This window comes from Orbicella faveolata, unplaced genomic scaffold (assembly GCF_042242905.1).
Source record: "Orbicella faveolata isolate gen_17 unplaced genomic scaffold, um_ofav_v1 contig_15, whole genome shotgun sequence".
Taxonomy (NCBI): domain Eukaryota; kingdom Metazoa; phylum Cnidaria; class Anthozoa; order Scleractinia; family Merulinidae; genus Orbicella; species Orbicella faveolata.
Window position 1 is genome coordinate 2,279,680 of NW_028301542.1, and position 19,254 is coordinate 2,298,933.

Below are 19,254 nucleotides of genomic sequence, written 5' to 3' on the forward strand. Positions count from 1 at the left end.
GAAATGTTTACTTGTATGCATTCTGATTGAAACACTGAAGAGAAGACAGAGAAGCCGAAAGCTGAGGAACGCACTTTACATCTACATCTCTACTTAGTTAATTTGGTAAAATGCTTGAGATATCACACCAGCTTTAAAAATCTAAATAAAAATAATACACTGGGATATTAAAAAAATAAAAATAAATAAAAATAAAAAAATCTAAATAAAAATAATATAATAAAATATCTAAAAAATTAAAAAAATCCAAATAAAACTAATACATTCGAATATTAAAAACTCACTTTGATTTAAAACTATCTACGGACAATGCATTCCGGGACAATATCCTCAGGAAGAGAGTTCTATTCATTGATTGTTCGTGGCAAGAAAGAAAACTTAAAAATATCTTTCTTTGCTCTAGAAACTACAAACTTAAACTGAAGCGTGACTCCCAGGGGTTCTTCTTTCATTATTTGGTTTTAATTTGGCTTCTACTGAAAAATCCGTCAGATTGCTCTTTCGTTTGGACAAGTATCATACGCTTCCTCGGTGCTTGCTTGTTGTATCTAGCCTTTCCCTAAATGGCTCTTCGGCGTTAACTTCCTGTGGGACAGTATCGTGACAACGAAAACCATTGTAGCATTGCTTCCAAAAACAAACCTTGGCGGAGCACAATACCGAGGTACAGAGAAAGAAACATAAAACGCTTTAAGAACGGCGCCAGTTTATCTAACCTATTGCCATTGATTTCCTTTCGCGAGTCCAGTTCTCCACGCAATGAATTTAGCGCTACCAGAAAAAAAGAAACCCTGCAGAATATGAAACTAGTGCTCGCTCGCCTTGCCGACCCGCCAAGAGTAGCGTGCAAGAGATTTGTAGGGAGGGGAAGGTTAACGTAACTGCTTTGAAGTGTTTCTTCTGTATCTCAACACAGTCAAAGAGGTAAAGTTATTGTTCGACCACGGTTCGTGTTAACAGGAAGCTGAAACGTAGTCATGTATCAAATGACCACGTAACTTATCATGTATTTCGTTTTCATAGCTCCAAAACAAAATCAAGGTTTTTCAATTTATAACGCAGTCACAAAAGAACAGAGTTAAATACGATAAAACCTTATTAAACAGGCTTATTCGGCCCATTGTACTGGAGAATTTATGAACCTCTCTTTACGATCTCTAGCAATTTCTTTTTTCACATAAGAAACTAAAAAGTAAACTCAAAGCAAAGAGCAACTTTCTTGAACTCACACTTTGTTTATTTACATTTTCAAAGAAAAAGATGATTTTACAATTATTTCATATCAAGCTATTTACTGCTCTTAATCATCGCAAACAGCTCTTTCTACAAAACGTTTCATCATTAAAGCAGTTAACTTTAAAGTTCCAATAAACTAAAGCTAAAAATACACACTTTAAAAACATATATTTTAACCTACAGATACAGTCGAACCCCGTTTTCTCAAACACCGTCAAAAGCACACTAAGTGTTGCTATAATCCAGGTGTCTGTCTTAAGCTGGTCAAGCTAACAGAAAATCTTGGAGCTAGGAACTAAAATCAAATTCCATAAGGCTCAAGGTGTCCGTATTAAGCGGTCATTCGTTAAGTGGGGTTTAACTGTAGCACTGCAGCTAACAAATACCGTCTGCTATTGAATATAAGGAAAATACAAACGTCAAGGCAATTAGTCACTTGGTAAGTTCATTGAAGCAATGTTCTTTGTACTACATATTTTCCAGTACATACCTGACTGTCAATAACCTGCTAATCCCTAAAACAAACTTGCTATAAAAACATCATAAAGACAATTAAATGTCAAAGAGTATAGTAATAATTTGAGAAACAAAATGTTTCTTCTTTAAATTAAGAAAAGGCAAATCCCCTAAACAGCCTTTTCCCCTATAGTGGAGGTTCTTATTACAACAATTAATCCATAAAGTGGTTTTATAACTTTCTTATTTTGCTAGTCACTCTATTATATAATATAACCACTGGTAAAGTAAACAAAAAAAAAAAAACGTTTTTTCTTGTCCTTCAAACTAATTCATACAATACAACTTAAGAGATGTACGTATTATTCCCATCCAACTGCAAGACACACAAATTTGTTTTTGTCACCCACCCACCCGTCCCACCTAACCCCAAAACAATTATAGAACAGTTCAACCGATACAGAGCCACACCACAAGCAATTGGGTGAACACTGCATCTCTAACGTTTTACCACAGAAAATAATTCCACATATTAAAAAAACTGCAAACTAAAATAAATTTTGAATTTTGAATTTTGAATTAATGTCCTAGAGTTTCTCTTTTTTTTCATAAAGTACAGTGCTCACTCCAGTATCTGGATGCGATGGTTATTCTTGTCAGACACAACAATTCGGCCATTACTGAGAACTGCTACAGACTCTGGCGAACTGAATTCTCCTAAATTACTGCCCCTTCTTCCAAACTTGCCAACAAACTTTCCACTGAGTTCAAATACTTGTATTCTATCATTACCTGAATCACAGACCATCAGGTGTCCTGACTTGTTCACTGACAAACAACAGGGATAAGTTAACTCCCCGTCCCCTCCACCCTCCTTTCCAAACTTGTACTGAAAGTCTCCATTACAATTAAAAACCTTTATACAGTGTTCATCTCCGTCTGACACTATGAGATATCTATCACACTGAACACAGTGGATAGGAAAAGTAAAAGAGCCCCGCCCACCTATCTTCATTAGAAACTTGCCATCAGGAGAAAAGATCTTAATCATGTTGTTACCTGTATCAGCAACAATGATATTACCATCACCGTCTACAGATAAACCCCAAGGATTAGAGAGCTGACTATCAAGGCTTCCCTTCCCACCAAACATACCCACGTACTCACCCTCCCCACTGAAAATCTGGATCCTATGGTTATACCAGTCTGCTACGAAAATATTTCCATTTGTATGAAACGTTATTCCCATAGGAAACTTAAATTCGCCCGCTTTGTTACCTTGCCGACCAAACGATCTTAAGTATTTTCCATCACTCTTGAAGATTTGAACTCTGTGGTTCCCACAATCAGTTACAGCTATCTCGTCCCTGGCATTCACTGCCAACCCAAAGGGATACTTAAACATTCCGACAGACGAACCTTCTTTTCCAAAAGAAAAAGCAGGTTTTAACTGAAATAATTTCACATCAATGGAAAAAGGACTATCAAGAACATGTCCTCCGTTTACCTTTACTGTCACTTTGTATTTGCCTTGATCTTTGGGTGAATAGCTGATTTTGTAGCTTCCATCCTTATTGTCATTTATTCGCACTTCCGTCGCACATTCTCGTCCTTCTTCGTCGCTGATCTCTACCGTTACACGATCATGTTTATTGTAACACTGCTCTCCCTCTGCGTTTCTAGTGGTCAGAACAAACTGTGCTTCAACTTCAACAGTTCCTTCTTCGAGTCCTTTGCCCTCAGCGACAGATTGACTAGCCTCAGTTTGCTGCAGTATTTTCAGTGTTCCAATTTCTTCGGTGTTGACAGTCTTCAACATCTTTAGATTTGGCACGAAAACTAAAATCGGAAGATCTTTCAGGTCACGCTCAGTTGGCTTAGTAGTTTGATCAACTCCCTCCAAGATTGTTTGTAATGACTTTTTTACTTGAACGACTTCAGCGTTTGCACTTCGTGTCAAAACTTTATCAGCTTTATCCAACGTTGATTTGATCACCTCTATTTGATTCTCGATCTCGGTCTTCTGGGTTGTTAGACTTTCGAGTGATTTCTTTGTTTGGTCTTCCACCGCTGCAAAAATAGTCTGTTTCTTCGCTTCAATATTGGCAATTAAATCGTCAACAGTCCTCTGAACGTCCCTCTTTACCTCTTCGCCTCGTTGTATGATCTTCGCGTAGTCTTCATCAAGTTTACTAACAGCAGTCAGCTTTGCTTGCAAATTACGCTTCTGTGTTTCAATCATTGATTTCATTTCAATCTTTTGTCTTTCAGCTTCGTCTTCTATGTGCTCCAAAGTATGACCAGGATGATCCATCAAAACACAAGATTGGCAAACGGCCATTTCACAGTTCTTACAAAAGTACTTTAGCTCTTCTTTCTCGTGCCGTTGCTTTGTACAGAACACAGGTCGCTTTAGCACATCCTCATAGTCCTTGTCTTCAAAGTCTTTCAGCGCCAGAACACGATGATCTTTATTGCTTCGCATGATGTTGTGTGCAGTGACGCACTCTTGACAGTGAAATATGCAACACTGGAAACAATAAGAAGTGGCAGAGCTTTTCTTCTCGCAGTTCCCACATCTTACTTGAGTACTTCTACACTCTTTGATTGCCAGCACATCAATCGAGCCATTCAGATAAAAACTGGTTGGAAGATCTTTCAGATCGCCACTTTCAGGTACTCTGCTAACGGCTTGACAATTCGGGCATCTGATGGTGTCGCGGCCATGACTCGTCCTATGCCATTGTTTCAAGCAGTGCAGACAGAAACTGTGTAAACATGGCAGATGTTTTGGATCGGTAAATATGTCGGAACACACCGAGCAAGACACTTCTCCACGGAGATTATGGAGCAACGTTTTGATATCCATGTCGTGTTCAGCAACAAGCGAGTAAAGCAAGGTTTTCGCGGAACTCAACCCGAAACAATGAAGTCTTGTGACTTTCTTTTTTTAGCTCTTCTTGGAATCGTGGCTGTTTATTATGCTAATCTTTTCGCTTGTTCAAGCCAATCATGGAACGTTGCTTTAAAGAGCCTTTGTCATTTTGTCTTGGATACTGATTCCTAAGAATGTGACCCCGAGGTACATCGTTTAAGCTCGTTGATCAGATGTCACTAAAACATTGATCAGAACAAAAGAGAAATTCTTTGGAGTCTGTATTTCAATTCCTTTCTGTCCGAATAGGCTTCATTTGTTTTGATCACGCGCAAAAGATGGACAGCTCATTTTGTTAGGGTCTGTTGGTCAGACAGAACTTCAAGCAATGGTTTGAACTTACAATCTCTACGGACTCGCGAAGACTCGCGATTATCTGCGAGTCACGCGTTCCTCGTGAGCTGGTTCGCACGCCGCGCGTCGATCTCTCACGAGAGGAAAAATGCTTCTTGGCAGTCTGTTATGATCAAAACAACTGATGTCATTATGGACTGTAATTTTCATATGGCAACGGCATGTTATCCATCCTCTAAAATCTTTCCGTTTTATCTCTGCCTGTGATGAAAGCCTCATTTCTCCTTACCATCTTATGGCAAATGTAAGAAGACACGTTATGGGAATACAAGACTCAATCATCACAGTTAAAAGCGTTTGACTAAAACCCAAATTCTCTCAAAATTATTTAAAGAAATATCGTGACTCATTAAGAAGAAATTTGATATCGATCTTTTTCTTTGGACGGTGAAAATCAGTAGCAAGTTTGAATTAAGAGCTGTTGTGATTTGTAACAGCTGACCACACTGAAATAGTGAGCTATTTTCAGTTAATAATGGAGTGATGTCACACTTTAGCCAAACTGACCAACACTGCTGGAACTTATCCTGACTTGCGTGGTATAAAGCAGTCCAGAGTATTGCGGCTTCCCCCGGATTGGATGCTAGTCCAACACAGGTTACTTTCCTCCCAACATTTTCTTAGTTTGTCCCAACAGTTTGGTGCATGGTGATACACTCCTGTGTGACGAGAGGCACTACAACAGTAAAATGTCGGGGGGGGGGGAGCTTCCCCATCAATTGTCCACACAGTCACTGCCCACTCCTTATACCCTGACTACTTAATCTGGAGTTTGGCTCGCTTTCCGCGTGGTGAATCGGAGGGGGCTCTCATGTCAAATAGTCGGGGATGGATGCTCGTCGGCTTGCTAAGGGGCGTAAATCCATACTTCTGGTCTCACTAAGGGACAAAACCTCACTATTTTTAGCCGCTAGCCGTCAAATATACTTTTTGTGTCTTGCCTTGTGGCTTGTTATTTATAGGTTACTTTAGTAGTAAGCTATACTCGTCTACAATTCTTACAACGATACACGTTTCCATCCCGGAAAGGCAAGTAAACAGAAGAACGAGAGAAATCAAACCAAGGCTCATGTTATGCTCATCGACAAGATCTCCATTCGTTAATGAACAGTTTGTTAGTTTCTCCGTTTCCATTATCTGCATAGCAAGCGCTTGAGGAATAATATGGCGCGAGTTTGAGCGATGTTCGGGGAAGGAAATGAATTTCCCTGTCCCTCTCTTGCAGGCGCTCTTTCCTTTTCCTCGCTTGTAGCAACCCGCGAGCGTGTTCTCGCTTTGGTGCACTCCTTCCGGTCATTACTCGAGTTCATGAGCCGAAAATAAAAACCATGTTTGTAAGATTTATGAGCGAAGTTGTAAAGGAACAAATACAACAAAGATTATTGTTTGCTCAGTACAAAGGAAACATTGCTTTCGTTCTGTTGTTATTAGTTTATGGATTTCACCTTTGGCTCGCAAATTCTTAAAAGTAAACAAAACCATTCGCTTCTCGAGAAACAGTGATAACTGAAGGCATATTACAGTTTCACTTAACTTACAGTTTATTTCAGTTTCTCACATCGTGAAAGTAAATGAATATTTTACAATTATTTTATGTCCAAAGCTATTCACCATTGTTCATCATCGCTAACAGCTCTTTCTACAAAACGTTTTACCATTAAAGCAGCTAACTCTAAAGTTCCAATAAACCAAAGCTAGAGATGTAAACTTTAAAAATATATATTAACCTACAGATAAAGTCGAATCCCGTTTTCGCAGACACCGTCAGGAGCACACTAAGTTTTGATATAATCCAGGTGTCTCTCTTAAGCTGGTCAAGTTAACAGAAAATGTTGGAGCTAGGAACTAAAATCACTTTCAGTAATCTCGAGGTGTCCGAACTAAGCAATCATTCGTACAGAGGGGTTTAACTGTAACACTGTAGCTAATAAATACTGCTATTGAGTATAAATAAGGAAAATACAAACTTTAAGGCAATTAGTAACTCAGTAAGTTCATTGAAGCAATTTTCATTATACTACATATTTACCAGCACATACCTGACCGTCAATAACCTGCTAATCCCTAAAACAAACTTGCTATAAAAACATCATAAAGATAATTAAATGTCAGAATATAGGAATCATTTTAGAAACGATATGTTTCTTTAAATAAAGAATTAAGCAATTAATCCAAAGTGGTTTTATTACTTTCTTATTTTGAATTGCTAGTCACTCTATTAATTAATGTACGCAGTTGTAGAGCAAACAAACAAACGGTTTCTTTTCCTAAAAATAATTCGGACAATACAACTTAATAGACATAGTTATTCATCCCATCCATCTGCAAGAGACACATTTGTTTTTGTCACCCACCCACCCGTTCCCCCTACCCCGAAAACAATAATAGAACAGTTCAACCGATACAGAACCAAACCACCAGCAATTACGTGAATGCTGCATCTCTAGCCTTTTATCACGGAAAAGATTTTCCACAAATTAAAAAAAACTTAATATTAAAATGAATTTTGAATCCCTGTAAAATAATCCCATAATTACTGGTTTTCTTTTTGTTTGTAAAGGACAATGTTCACTCCAGTATCTGGATGCGATGGTTATTCTTGTCAGACACAGCCATTCGGCCATTACTGAGAACTGCCACAGACCTTAGCCAATTGAATTCTCCTAAATTATTGCCCTTTCTTCCAAACTTGCCAACAAACTTTCCATTTAGTTGAAATACTTGTATTCTATGATTACCTGAATCACAGACCATCAGGTGTCCTGACTTGTTCAATGACAAACAACGGGGATACGTTAACTCCCCGTCCCCTCCACCCTGCTTTCCAAACTTGTACTGAAAGTTTCCATTCCTGTCGTAAACTTCAAGACAATGTTCGTCTCGGTCTGACACTATGAGATATCTATCACACTGAACACAGTGGATAGGAAAACTAAAAGAACCCTGCCCACCTATCTTCGTTAGAAACTTGCCATCATGAGAAAAGATCTTAATCAGTTTGTTGCCTGTATCAGCAACAATGATATTTCCATCTCTGTCTACAGATAAACCTCAAGGATCCGAAAGCTGACTATCAAGGCTTCCTTTCCCACCAAACATACCCACGTATTCACCCTCCCCACTGAAAATCTGGATCCTATGGTTACGCTGGTCTACTACGAAAATATTTCCATTTTTGTGAAAAGTTATTCCCGCTGGATACTTAAATTCGCCCATTTTGTTACCTTGCCGACCAAAAGATCTTAAGAATTTCCCATCACTCTTGAAGATTAATAAGGAAATTAGTATCAAAATGTATGATAACAGTGCCAATAAGTTCTGTTCTCTAGATCGTAAAGATTTTGTGAAATTTCTGGGAATTCTTATTGATTGTAACCTGAAGTGGAATCACCATATCGATTTTATCTCATTGAAAATAAGTAAGACTATTGGAATTCTAGCCAGACTAAGACACTTTCTTCCAACTGAAACTCTTTTAGTGATTTATCGCTCGCTTATTCTGCCATATTCATCCTACGGGATTTGTGTATGGGGTCGCGCAGCCAAGTCGTACATTGGCAAACTACTTGTTCTCCAAAAACGAGCTCTTCGACTGATTTATTTTGCGCCCAGTGATCCTCATGCTATTCCTCTTTTCATTCAATCAAAGATTTTACCTGTAAATATGATCTACTTTGACGCGGTTGTGAATCTCATGCATGATATTTGGAAAAAACTAGCCCCTTCGCCTATCAGAGCTCCTTTTACTAGGTCAAATGAAATTCATGGGTACAACACAAGGCATGCCGCTAAAGGGAATTATCTTCGGAAAGAAGTTAAGTCGGAAATTTTCAAACGCTCTTTTTCGAGAACTGGAGCGATATTATGGAATCAAATTTCTCCAGACTGGAGAGATTTATCTAAGCCAATCTTTAAGAAAACAATTCGAAGATTTTTATTTGAGACTCTTTCAGATAGGGATGACTATGTTAAGTCGACACCGTGACTCAAGTTCTTAAATTTAGTTCTAGTCTCCTCCGCAGTCGTTATTAGAGTCGTCACGCAACGCTTCACGCGTGACGACCCTAATAACGGCTGCGGAAGAAACTAATTTAGTTCCTGATTACAGTGGAACCCCGTTAATACGGACACCAAGGGGACATGCCAAAATGTCCTTATTAACGGGGTGTCCGTATTAACCGGGGTCCTCGGAAAAAAGTCACGGACACGTGTTTTATCGATACAAACACTAAGGCCGACACTTGTACGGCAACAAACCGTTTTAATTGTACTGTAAATTACAAATCATTAACTGTATCACTCTCGGACTAAAATAAATTTTATGTTGTACAGACTGTTCTTGAAATCAGTTGAAAAAACGCAGTCGCCGTGCTAAAGGAAAGTCGAGTTATCGGCCACATTCCATATCACCTCGCGAACACCAAAAACCGCACTGGTATAGTCACCCATTTTATTTCAAAGCCTACTAATCGAGGATCAGTTGAAGTATGTGGAAACGCAGTTAATCGGGGTGGAGGTCTTGGTATGGAAATACCGTGTGTTTATATTTTTGATGGTCCTAGGAAGCACGTGGATTTACTTGAACAATTAATAGACGTTGGCAACAACCCAGCAATACGAACGGAGGCCGATGCTGATAGTGGCAAGCATAAGACGTCAAAGAGGAAGAAGGCTACAAGCGAGGACTGTAGCAAAACACCAAGAAAGTGAAACTTTTGTGTAAGCGTATCAGGCAGAAAGCTTTATATAAGGACTGCAGACTGGGTAATGCACCGGAAAAAAGAACTGGTCAAATGCGTCATGCTATTTTGACACTGTTTCATTAGGTAATAAAATTGTGTTAACCCGCCGAAATCTGTCATAATTTGACCAGGGTACAAAATCTCTAATTAGCACATAATCATGACAATGACAATAGACAATGCGCAGATACAAACAGTGTCCGTAAAGCGGGGTTGACGATGTATAGGAGTTTGTCGCTCGGGACACAGAAAAGTGTCCGTTGCCCGTATTAACGGGTGTCCGTAATACGCGGGTTAATTTTAGAAAAAACATATGAGCTTTTTGTCGGGGAAAACGAAACTGTCCGTAATATCGGGGTGTCCGTATTAAGCAGGTGTCCGTAGAGCGGGGTTCCACTGTATTTTAATATAAATATAGGTGTGGCCCGCCTAGATTAGCCCAGGCTATCTGCGGGTTCGCGCTGTTGTTATTATCAAGCATTTTAAACTTAATCTGTATATCTATTTCTGTAAAAATTGTAAACATGCGAGTCATAAGAATAATAAAGTTGTAAAAAAAACAGGTCTTAACTGAAATAATTTCACCTCAGTAGAAAAAGGACTATCAAGAACGTGTTTGCCTTTTACCTTAACTGTCACTTTGCATTTGCCTTGATCTTTCGGTGAATAGGAGATTTTGTACCTTCCATCCTTATTGTCATTTATTCGCACTTCCGTCGCGCATTCTCGTCCTTGTTCGTCCCTGAACTCTACGGTTACACGGTCATGTTTATTGTAACACTGCTCTCCCTCTGCGTTTCTAGTGGTCAGAACAAACTGTGCTTCAACTCCGACATTTCCTTCTTGGATGCCTTTGCCTTTAGCGACAGACTGACTTGCTTGAGTTTGCTGCAGTATTTCCAGTGTTCCAATTTGTTCGGTGTTGACAGTCTTCAACATCTTTTGGCACAAAAACCCCCGAAAACCACAATCGGAAAATCTTTCGGGTCACGCTCAGTTGGCTTGGTAGCGCCCTCCAAGATTATTTCTGATGACTTTTTCACTTGAACGACTTCCACAAGCGAGCGAGGAGCGAGTAATGCAAGGTTTTGTAGAACTCAACTGGAAACAATGAAGACGATGAGGAGACGACCCCCACTCTTTTTAGTCTCATCTGAAGAAGGCAAGAAGAGAAACAGACTTGTTATACATGTAAAAATATTTGCATCTCACCTAGTAACAACTGTACAGCAAGTGATTGATTTTGAAAAATTAAAAGTGGCCTGACTCTTGTTCTTTTCCTGACATGTCCGCAACTAAGGCCAGCCAGGGGAATTAGTTTTCTAAATGGTGAAATGTGAGTGGTCTAGATGAGAAAATGTTGACCACTCATTGAACAAATCATGTTGCATGATTGAACAGTCAATCTTGACCACAATTAGAGCAGCAAAACAGAATAAGCAAACAGCTATTGTATTGGATCATTATTAATCTTACCTGGAATCACATTAATTCCACAGTCGACGACCGCTGCACCCTCCTTAATCCAGTCCCCCTAAAAATTAGAAATCATCACAATCTAGTCATTTGGGTTTTAAGGCGAGTCATTTGAGTTTGGAGTCAAAGAAACAAGGAACTAATCTACTTAATAACTTTTGTTCCTTGCTATTGTTTGCTGTTATTGCTATGTACTTGAGAAATAAATTGTTTCTTGAAACATTCTTCTAGTGTCTTGAAACTGGAAACTTGAAAATCGAGCCTCTACTGTCTAACGCATCAAAGATCCAGGATCAAGGATATAGGATTAGGGAATGCCTGTCAACATTTGATCTGTACTGTACACTGTATTTAGAAAACACTTAACATAATTATGCAAGAGTTGAAAGCGCTAAGAGCACAGTTTGTACACTATCATACCATAGCCTGCAGAACAGGCAGATCAGCGGGGCAGAGAGCCAAATGCGATACACGAGCGCAGAGCGTGCCCACAAGCACGAAGCATGAGATGAAAAAATCTGCTTGTAGTCACACTTTGTTTATGCTCTTCCATCTGGTAGCCTGGCAAATGGTAAAATGTGTGAAATTGGGTGACAGGCCTACACAGACTCCTACGGCTCAGGATTTTTTCGACTCGCACGTTTGTGTACTGCATTTTGCTTTCTGCCGCGCTAATCCGCCTGTTCTGTAGACTATCATACCTTCACAAAGTCAGCTCTTCCAATTCCAACGACAACAATATCACCCCATCTCACCTACAAACCAGAAAAATCAAACCTCTGAATTCTTTTTCCATTTTCAAGGCCCCAAATTATTTAATTCTCTCAGCACTGAAACTCAAAATGTCCCTAGTATTGTAAGTTGTGTTCACCGCTAAACTTACATGTAAGTCATCTTTCTTGGTATACACTGTAAGTATATTTTATTGTGCTTTTTCCACTTTTTTTCCCTTTGCTTTTACACATTCACGCGCTTAGTTTTGCTTAATTATAACATTACTACTTTTTATCCTGAATTATGATCATTCTGTGTGCCAATTACAGCATTTTTATTCTCTTGCTATGACTTAAGTATTTAAAGTAGTCCTTTACTTAAACCTTATTGGCTTCCCAGGGCTTCCTTGCCTATAATATACATTGATGTGTTGTTATTATTTTATAAATGGCCAAATAAAACAAGAAACAGGCTGCACTTACTGATCCCAGGTAAACAATGATATTTATTTTCTCAACTTAGCTGCTCTCTGTTTTTTTTTATATATATATATCATCCAGTAGAGTCTGGTTTTCATATAATTTCATTCAATATCATTACCTTTGGTTAAAGAAACACAATTTCTGGGAAATGAATGGCTAAGTTGCATCCCACTAAGGACTTGTGGTGGAAAAGTACACGTATGACCTTCTCTACAATTTGTATAGAATTTGATTGTAAAGGCAATGTTCTTTCCTAGTTTTCAGTAAAGCAGGTAAGGGAGCACACTCAAACCACAATTTTGATATTTCAACTGTTTTTCTTGTGTAACCCCATGCTGGTCTAGTTTTGCTCTACAGCAATATTATTATTTTTCCACACAGCCTACATACCACATCTGGAGAGTCTTTTGTTTTTGAGTGACATGTTGTCACTGTAGCATGATGCCATTTGAGAAGATCTGCCATGGGTAAAACCTGCAAGATTGTGCATTTCTTAAACATGGCTTTATTATTATTATACATGAATCACTGTAGAATGGTGAATTTAACAATTCTTCCATTCAGAGTAAGCCTTTTTAAACTAAGACTGTGTTCACACTGGGTGCCTGAGCACCAGGCTTTTAGCCAGATGAGTGTCCATGCATCCTGTGGATGGACAATTGCTAAAGTTTTATTTTTCATATGTTACTTTATAAATTGCTTATTTGAACAGCCCTACAGCACATTTTGGACGGCCACTTTTCAAATTCTGGCTAAAAGCTGGCTGAGCACTGGTGCCTGGGTACCGACAAAAAATAATGTTATGTTCAGACACTGGGTACTCCACATACAGTGTACCTAAATACTGTTTAGCACCCAAGTTCAAGGTGGAGGCCTTGTGCCCTGACAAGGGCTCTGTGCCTGAATTCTGGTGTGAGTACTTGAGAAAAAATTAATGGTCTGTTCACACAAGTGCCTAGCCAGAATCATACTCAGGCACCATGCTGGTGTGAACATAGCCTAAAACTCTGGTCAAATTGCTTTGAAACAAAGTAGCAAACTCTACGACCTTGAAAACCATGAAATGCCATGTTCTGTTCCATTGAACATGTAGTCATGAAGTAACACATATGCAGCCGGGTCAAGACATTAAAGTTGAAAGCTTACATTTTCTACTGCAAATCGAGACTAGCTTAATTGTGCTTGGGCAAGGATCAAATTTTCCATGACTTCCCATGAATCTTAAGGCTTGGGATTTGAAATCTTGAAATTTCAATTTACTTTGTTGATTTTCCATAATAATTATTTTTATTAAACCCTGTCAGGTGCATCAATGATCATGTACAAGGATTAACTTACCACTATTTTGCTTCTTCCCAGAACTATGGCTTCTTTTCCAACAATCTCCATACCTGTTGGACAAGTTTGAATCAGAATACTACACATTTAAAAGCACCCTGACCTGCCTAAATACTAGATTTGATAACCAATGCACTCTAATTCTGAATGTAATCTGTAGAGCCTCTGATGGTTCTAAAGCTGTTAATTGTTTCAGAGGACAAATTGCTGTGCCTGTGACAATAGCATGTACTTGGCACTGTTACATGTAATGAAACCTACATGAACAAGCAGCGATGATAAGACAACAGAGGTACATTCATGTTCACTTACAAGGGAATATCATATACTTGCACTACAAGAGAGATACTGTAAAAAACCATTTTACAGCCCCCCCGGATATAAGCCCAACTATTTGCTAACAAAGATATTGCTCTGGATATAAGCTCCCCCAGATATAAGCCCATCTAATGTATAAGTGCATTCCTTTAGCGTTTCTTTACAAAAGATCAAAATTTTAATGCGAAAGTTGTAGGCATAAACAAGTGGTTGTGGAGTTAAGAATAATAATTATAACGATACCAAAGAAAGAAACAAATCTTCATGCAATCCACTGTCCATTTACAACACAACTGTTCAACAACAATGTTTTGGAGTACAGTAACAGAGCAAACAGCTTGCTACAATCCAGCAGTTTTCCATGCACACAGATTTTTTGTGGCCTCCCTACAAAGAACTCTAAGCTTTCCATATTCCTTTCCTCACTTGGGCTTTGTGTTTCTTGCTCCCGTAAATGTCATACACACATGGTAATTCAATTCCACCTCCAATAACCCAACTGCCCTCTAGTGCCTTCCTTGCTTCCCCAGTAATTTCACCCATCATGCTTGTCAGTATCCCGTCTTTTAAGAATGAGTTTTCATAGCTCCAAAGGAAACTCAAGTTTTTTCAATTTATAACGTAGTCACAAAAGAACAGAGTTAAATACGATAAAACCTTATTAAACAAGCTTATTCGGCCCATTGTACTGGAGAATTTATGAACCTCTCTTTACGATCTCTAGCAATTTCTTTTTTCACATAAGAAACTAAAAAGTAAACTCAAAGCAAAGAGCAACTTTCTTGAACTCACACTTTGTTTATTTACATTTTCAAAGAAAATGATGATTTTACAATTACTTCATATCAAGCTATTTACTGCTGTTAATCATTGCAAACAGCTCTTTCTACAAAACGTTTCATCATTAAAGCAGTTAACTTTAAAGTTCCAATAAACTAAAGCTAAAAATAAACACTTTAAAAACATATATTTTAACCTACAGATACAGTCGAACCCCGTTTTCTCAAACACCGTCAAAAGCACACTAAGTGTTGCTATAATCCAGGTGTCTGTCTTAAGCTGGTCAAGCTAACAGAAAATGTTGGAGCTAGGAACTAAAATCAAATTCCATAAGGCTCAAGGTGTCCGTATTAAGCGGTCATTCGTTAAGTGGGGTTTAACTGTAGCACTGCAGCTAACAAATACCGTCTGCTATTGAATATAAGGAAAATACAAACGTCAAGGCAATTAGTCACTTGGTAAGTTCATTGAAGCAATGTTCTTTGTACTACATATTTTCCAGTACATACCTGACTGTCAATAACCTGCTAATCCCTAAAACAAACTTGCTATAAAAACATCATAAAGACAATTAAATATCAAAGAGTATAGTAATAATTTGAGAAACAAAATGTTTCTTCTTTAAATTAAGAAAAGGCAAATCCCCTAAACAGCCTTTTCCCCTATAGTGGAGGTTCTTATTACAACAATTAATCCATAAAGTGGTTTTATAACTTTCTTATTTTGCTAGTCACTCTATTATATAATATAACCACTGGTAAAGTAAACAAAAAAAAGGAAACGTTTTTTCTTGTCCTTCAAAATAATTCATACAATACAACTTAAGAGATGTACGTATTATTCCCATCCAACTGCAAGACACACAAATTTGTTTTTGTCAGCCACCCACCCGTCCCACCTAACCCCAAAACAATTATAGAACAGTTCAACCGATACAGAGCCACACCACAAGCAATTGGGTGAACACTGCATCTCTAACGTTTTACCACAGAAAATAATTCCACATATTAAACAAACTGAAAACTAAAATAAATTTTGAATTTTGAATTTTGAATTAATGTCCTAGAGTTTCTCTTTTTTTTTCATAAAGTACAGTGCTCACTCCAGTATCTGGATGCGATGGTTATTCTTGTCAGACACAACAATTCGGCCATTACTGAGAACTGCTACAGACTCTGGCGAACTGAATTCTCCTAAATTACTGCCCTCTGTTCCAAACTTGCCAACAAACTTTCCACTGAGTTGAAATACTTGTATTCTATTATTGCCTGAATCACAGACTATCAGGTTTCCTGACTTGTTCACTGACAAACAATGGGGAAAATTAAACTCCCCGTCCCCTCCACCCTTCTTTCCAAACTTGTACTGAAAGTCTCCATTACAATTAAAAACCTTTATACAGTGTTTACTGTAGTCTGACACTATGAGATATCTATCACACTGAACACAGTGGACAGGACAAGTAAAAGAGCCCTGCTCACCTATCTTCATTAGAAACTTGCCATCAGGAGAAAAGATCTTAATCATGATGTTACCTGCATCAGCAACAATGATGTTTCCATCACTGTCTACAGATAAACCCAAAGGATAAGAGAGCTGACTATCAAGGCTTCCTTTCCCACCAAACATACCCACGTACTCACCCTCCCCACTGAAAATCTGGATCCTATGGTTATCCCAGTCTGCTACGAAAATATTTCCATTTGTATGAAACGTTATTCCCATAGGATACTTAAATTCGCCCACTTTGTTACCTTGCCGACCAAACGATCTTAAGTATTTTCCATCACTCTTGAAGATTTGAACTCTCTGGTTCCCAAAATCAGTTACAGCTATCTCGTCCCTGGCATTCACTGCCACCCCCCAGGGATGCTTAAACATTCCGACAGACGAACCATATTCTCCAAAAGAAAAAGCAGGTCTTAACTGAAATAATTTCACATCAATGGAAAAAGGACTATCAAGAACGTGTCCTCCGTTTACCTTTACTGTCACTTTGTATTTGCCTTGATCTTTGGGTGAATAGCTGATTTTGTAGCTTCCATCCTTATTGTCATTTATTCGCACTTCCGTCGCACATTCTCGTCTTTCTTCGTCCCTGATCTCTACCGTTACACGGTCATGTTTATTGTAACACTGCTCTCCCTCTGCGTTTCTAGTGGTCAGAACAAACGTTAGCTGTGCTTCAACTCCAACAGTTCCTTCTTCGAGTCCTTTGCCCTCAGCGACAGATTGACTAGCTTCAGTTTGCTGCAGTATTTTCAGTGTTCCAATTTCTTCGGTGTTGACAATCTTCAACATCTTTAGATTTGGCACGAAAACTAAAATCGGAAGATCTTTCAGGTCACGCTCAGTTGGCTTAGTAGTTTGATCAACTCCCTCCAAGATTGTTTGTAATGGCTTTTTCACTTGAACGACTTCAGCGTTTGCACTTCGTGTCAAAACCTTATCAGCTTTATCCAACGTTGATTTGATCACCTCTATTTGATTCTCTATCTCGGTCTTTTTGGTTGTTGGACTTTCAAGTGATTTCTTTGTTTGGTCTTCCACCGCTGCAAAAATAGTCTGTTTCTTCGCTTCAATATTGTCAATTAAATTGTCAACAGTCCTCTGAACGTCCCTCTTCACCTCTTCGCCTCGTTGTATGATCTTCGCGTAGTCTTCATCAAGTTTACTAACAGCAGTCAGCTTTGCTTGCAAATTACGTTTCTGTGTTTCAATCATTGATTTGATTTCAATCTTCTGTCTTTCAGCTTCGTCTTCCATGTGCTCCAAAGCATGACCAGGATGATCCATCAAAACACAAGATTGGCAAACCGCCGTTTCACAGTTCTTACAAAAGTACTTTAGCTCTTCTTTCTCGTGCCGTTGCTTTGCACAGAACACAGGTCGCTTTAGCACATCCTCATAGTCCCTGTCTTGAAAGTCTTTCAGCGCCAGAACACGGTGATCTTTATTGCTTCGCATGATGTTGTGTGCAGTGACGCACTCTTGACAGTGAAATATGCAACACTGAAAACAGTATGAAGTCTCGGAGCTTTCCTTCTTGCAGTTCCCACATCTTACTTGGCTACTCCTGCACTCTTTGATTACAAGCACATCAATCAAGCCATTCAGATAAAAACTGGTTGGAAGATCTTTCAGATCGCCACTTTCAGGTACTCTGCTAACGGCTTGACAATTTGGGCATCTAATGGTGTCGCAGCCATGACTCGTCCTATGCCATTGTTTCAAGCAGTGCAGACAGAAACTGTGTAAGCATGACAGATGTTTTGGATCGGTAAATATGTCGGAACACACCGAGCAAGACACTTCTTCACGGAGATTATGGAGCAACGTTTTGATATCCATGTCGTGTTCAGAAACAAGCGGGTAAAGCAAGGTTTTTGCGGAACTCAGCTCGAAACAATGAAGTCTTCTGACTTTCTTTTTTTAGCTCTCCTTGGAATCGTGGCTGTTTATTATGCTAATCTTTTCCCTTGTTCAAACCAATCATGGAACGTTGTTTTAAGAGCCTTTGTCATTTTGCCTGATACTGATTCCTAAGAATGTGACACATGTGGCTGGTTGATCAGATGTCACTAAAACATTGATCAGAACAAAACATTAGTGCTTTGGAGTCTGTATTCAATTCCTTCCTGTCTGAATAGAGGTCATTTGTTTTTCTCACTTGCAAAAGATGGACAGCTCATTTTGTCGGGGTGCGTTGGTCAGGGGGAACTGAACTTACAATCTCTACGGACTCGCGAAGACTCGCGATTATCTGCGAGTCGCGCGTCCCTCGTGAGCTAGTTCGCGCGCCACGCGTCGATCTTTCCTACTTACTTACTTACTTACTTAATCCTCTTCGTGTTTTGAAACACATAAGGTCTCGGCCAAAGTGCGCCATTGGCTTCTGTCGGGTGCTCGTCGTTCCAGGTGACCCCATGTCCAGCTGTTCTCCTTCATCTCTTTCTCCACTGTCCTCCTCCATGTTTCTTTCGGCCTGCGTCTCTTTCTATGGCCATCAGGGGTCCACCTGATGGCAACTCGTGGTAGTGCTGCTGGTGGCATGCGCAGCACATGACCAATCCATTTCAATCTCTTTCGCCGGACTTGCTGTTTGATTGGTTCTGTTCCTGTTCTTCTGCGCAGCTCATAGTTTGAGATTGTCTGGGGCCAGTATATACGGAGAATCCTGCGAAGGCACTTGTTCTGGAAGACTTCTAGCTTGTGGCTGATGGTTTTGGTCATATTCCAGGATTCTGCGCGATACAGTAGAGTGCTTAAGACATTGCTTTTGAAAAATCGGATCTTTATCTTCTGCCTGATGTTCTTGGAACTCCAAGTGCCTCGAAGCGAGGCAAAGGACTGGCTTGCCTTTGAAATCCGGACTAGGATCTCTTCTTCTCTATCTCCGCTGGTGGACACCTTAGATCCCAGG

At 39.2% G+C, this 19,254-nt stretch overlaps 3 protein-coding genes across 4 annotated transcripts; all 3 read right to left on the reverse strand.

Annotated features, from left to right (window-relative positions):
• Positions 1 to 1,215: 1,215 nt before the first annotated feature.
• LOC149113101 (E3 ubiquitin-protein ligase TRIM45-like) lies at positions 1,216 to 4,638 on the reverse strand. Its single transcript, XM_089287881.1, has one exon. It carries the CDS (start codon positions 4,559 to 4,561, stop codon positions 2,315 to 2,317), a length of 2,247 nt encoding a protein of 748 aa, XP_089144007.1. The 5' UTR covers positions 4,562 to 4,638; the 3' UTR covers positions 1,216 to 2,314.
• LOC149113102 (uncharacterized) lies at positions 1,216 to 14,101 on the reverse strand. Of its 2 annotated transcripts, XM_089287889.1 has the most exons (5): positions 13,734 to 14,101; positions 12,786 to 12,869; positions 11,901 to 11,954; positions 11,200 to 11,257; positions 1,216 to 10,876 (listed from the first exon to the last, which is right to left on the reverse strand). In XM_089287889.1, exons 1-5 carry the CDS (start codon positions 13,818 to 13,820, stop codon positions 10,821 to 10,823), a joined length of 339 nt encoding a protein of 112 aa, XP_089144015.1. In that variant the 5' UTR covers positions 13,821 to 14,101; the 3' UTR covers positions 1,216 to 10,820. The 2 variants fall into 2 exon arrangements, with proteins under 2 accessions (XP_089144015.1, XP_089144016.1); XM_089287890.1 differs by lacking the exon at positions 13,734 to 14,101 and having other exon boundaries at positions 12,786 to 13,612.
• Positions 1,216 to 18,463, reverse strand: LOC149113103 (E3 ubiquitin-protein ligase TRIM45-like). The gene is made up of 2 exons (XM_089287891.1): positions 16,070 to 18,463; positions 1,216 to 7,986 (listed from the first exon to the last, which is right to left on the reverse strand). Exons 1-2 carry the CDS (start codon positions 18,180 to 18,182, stop codon positions 7,550 to 7,552), a joined length of 2,550 nt encoding a protein of 849 aa, XP_089144017.1. The 5' UTR covers positions 18,183 to 18,463; the 3' UTR covers positions 1,216 to 7,549.
• Positions 18,464 to 19,254: the final 791 nt, after the last annotated feature.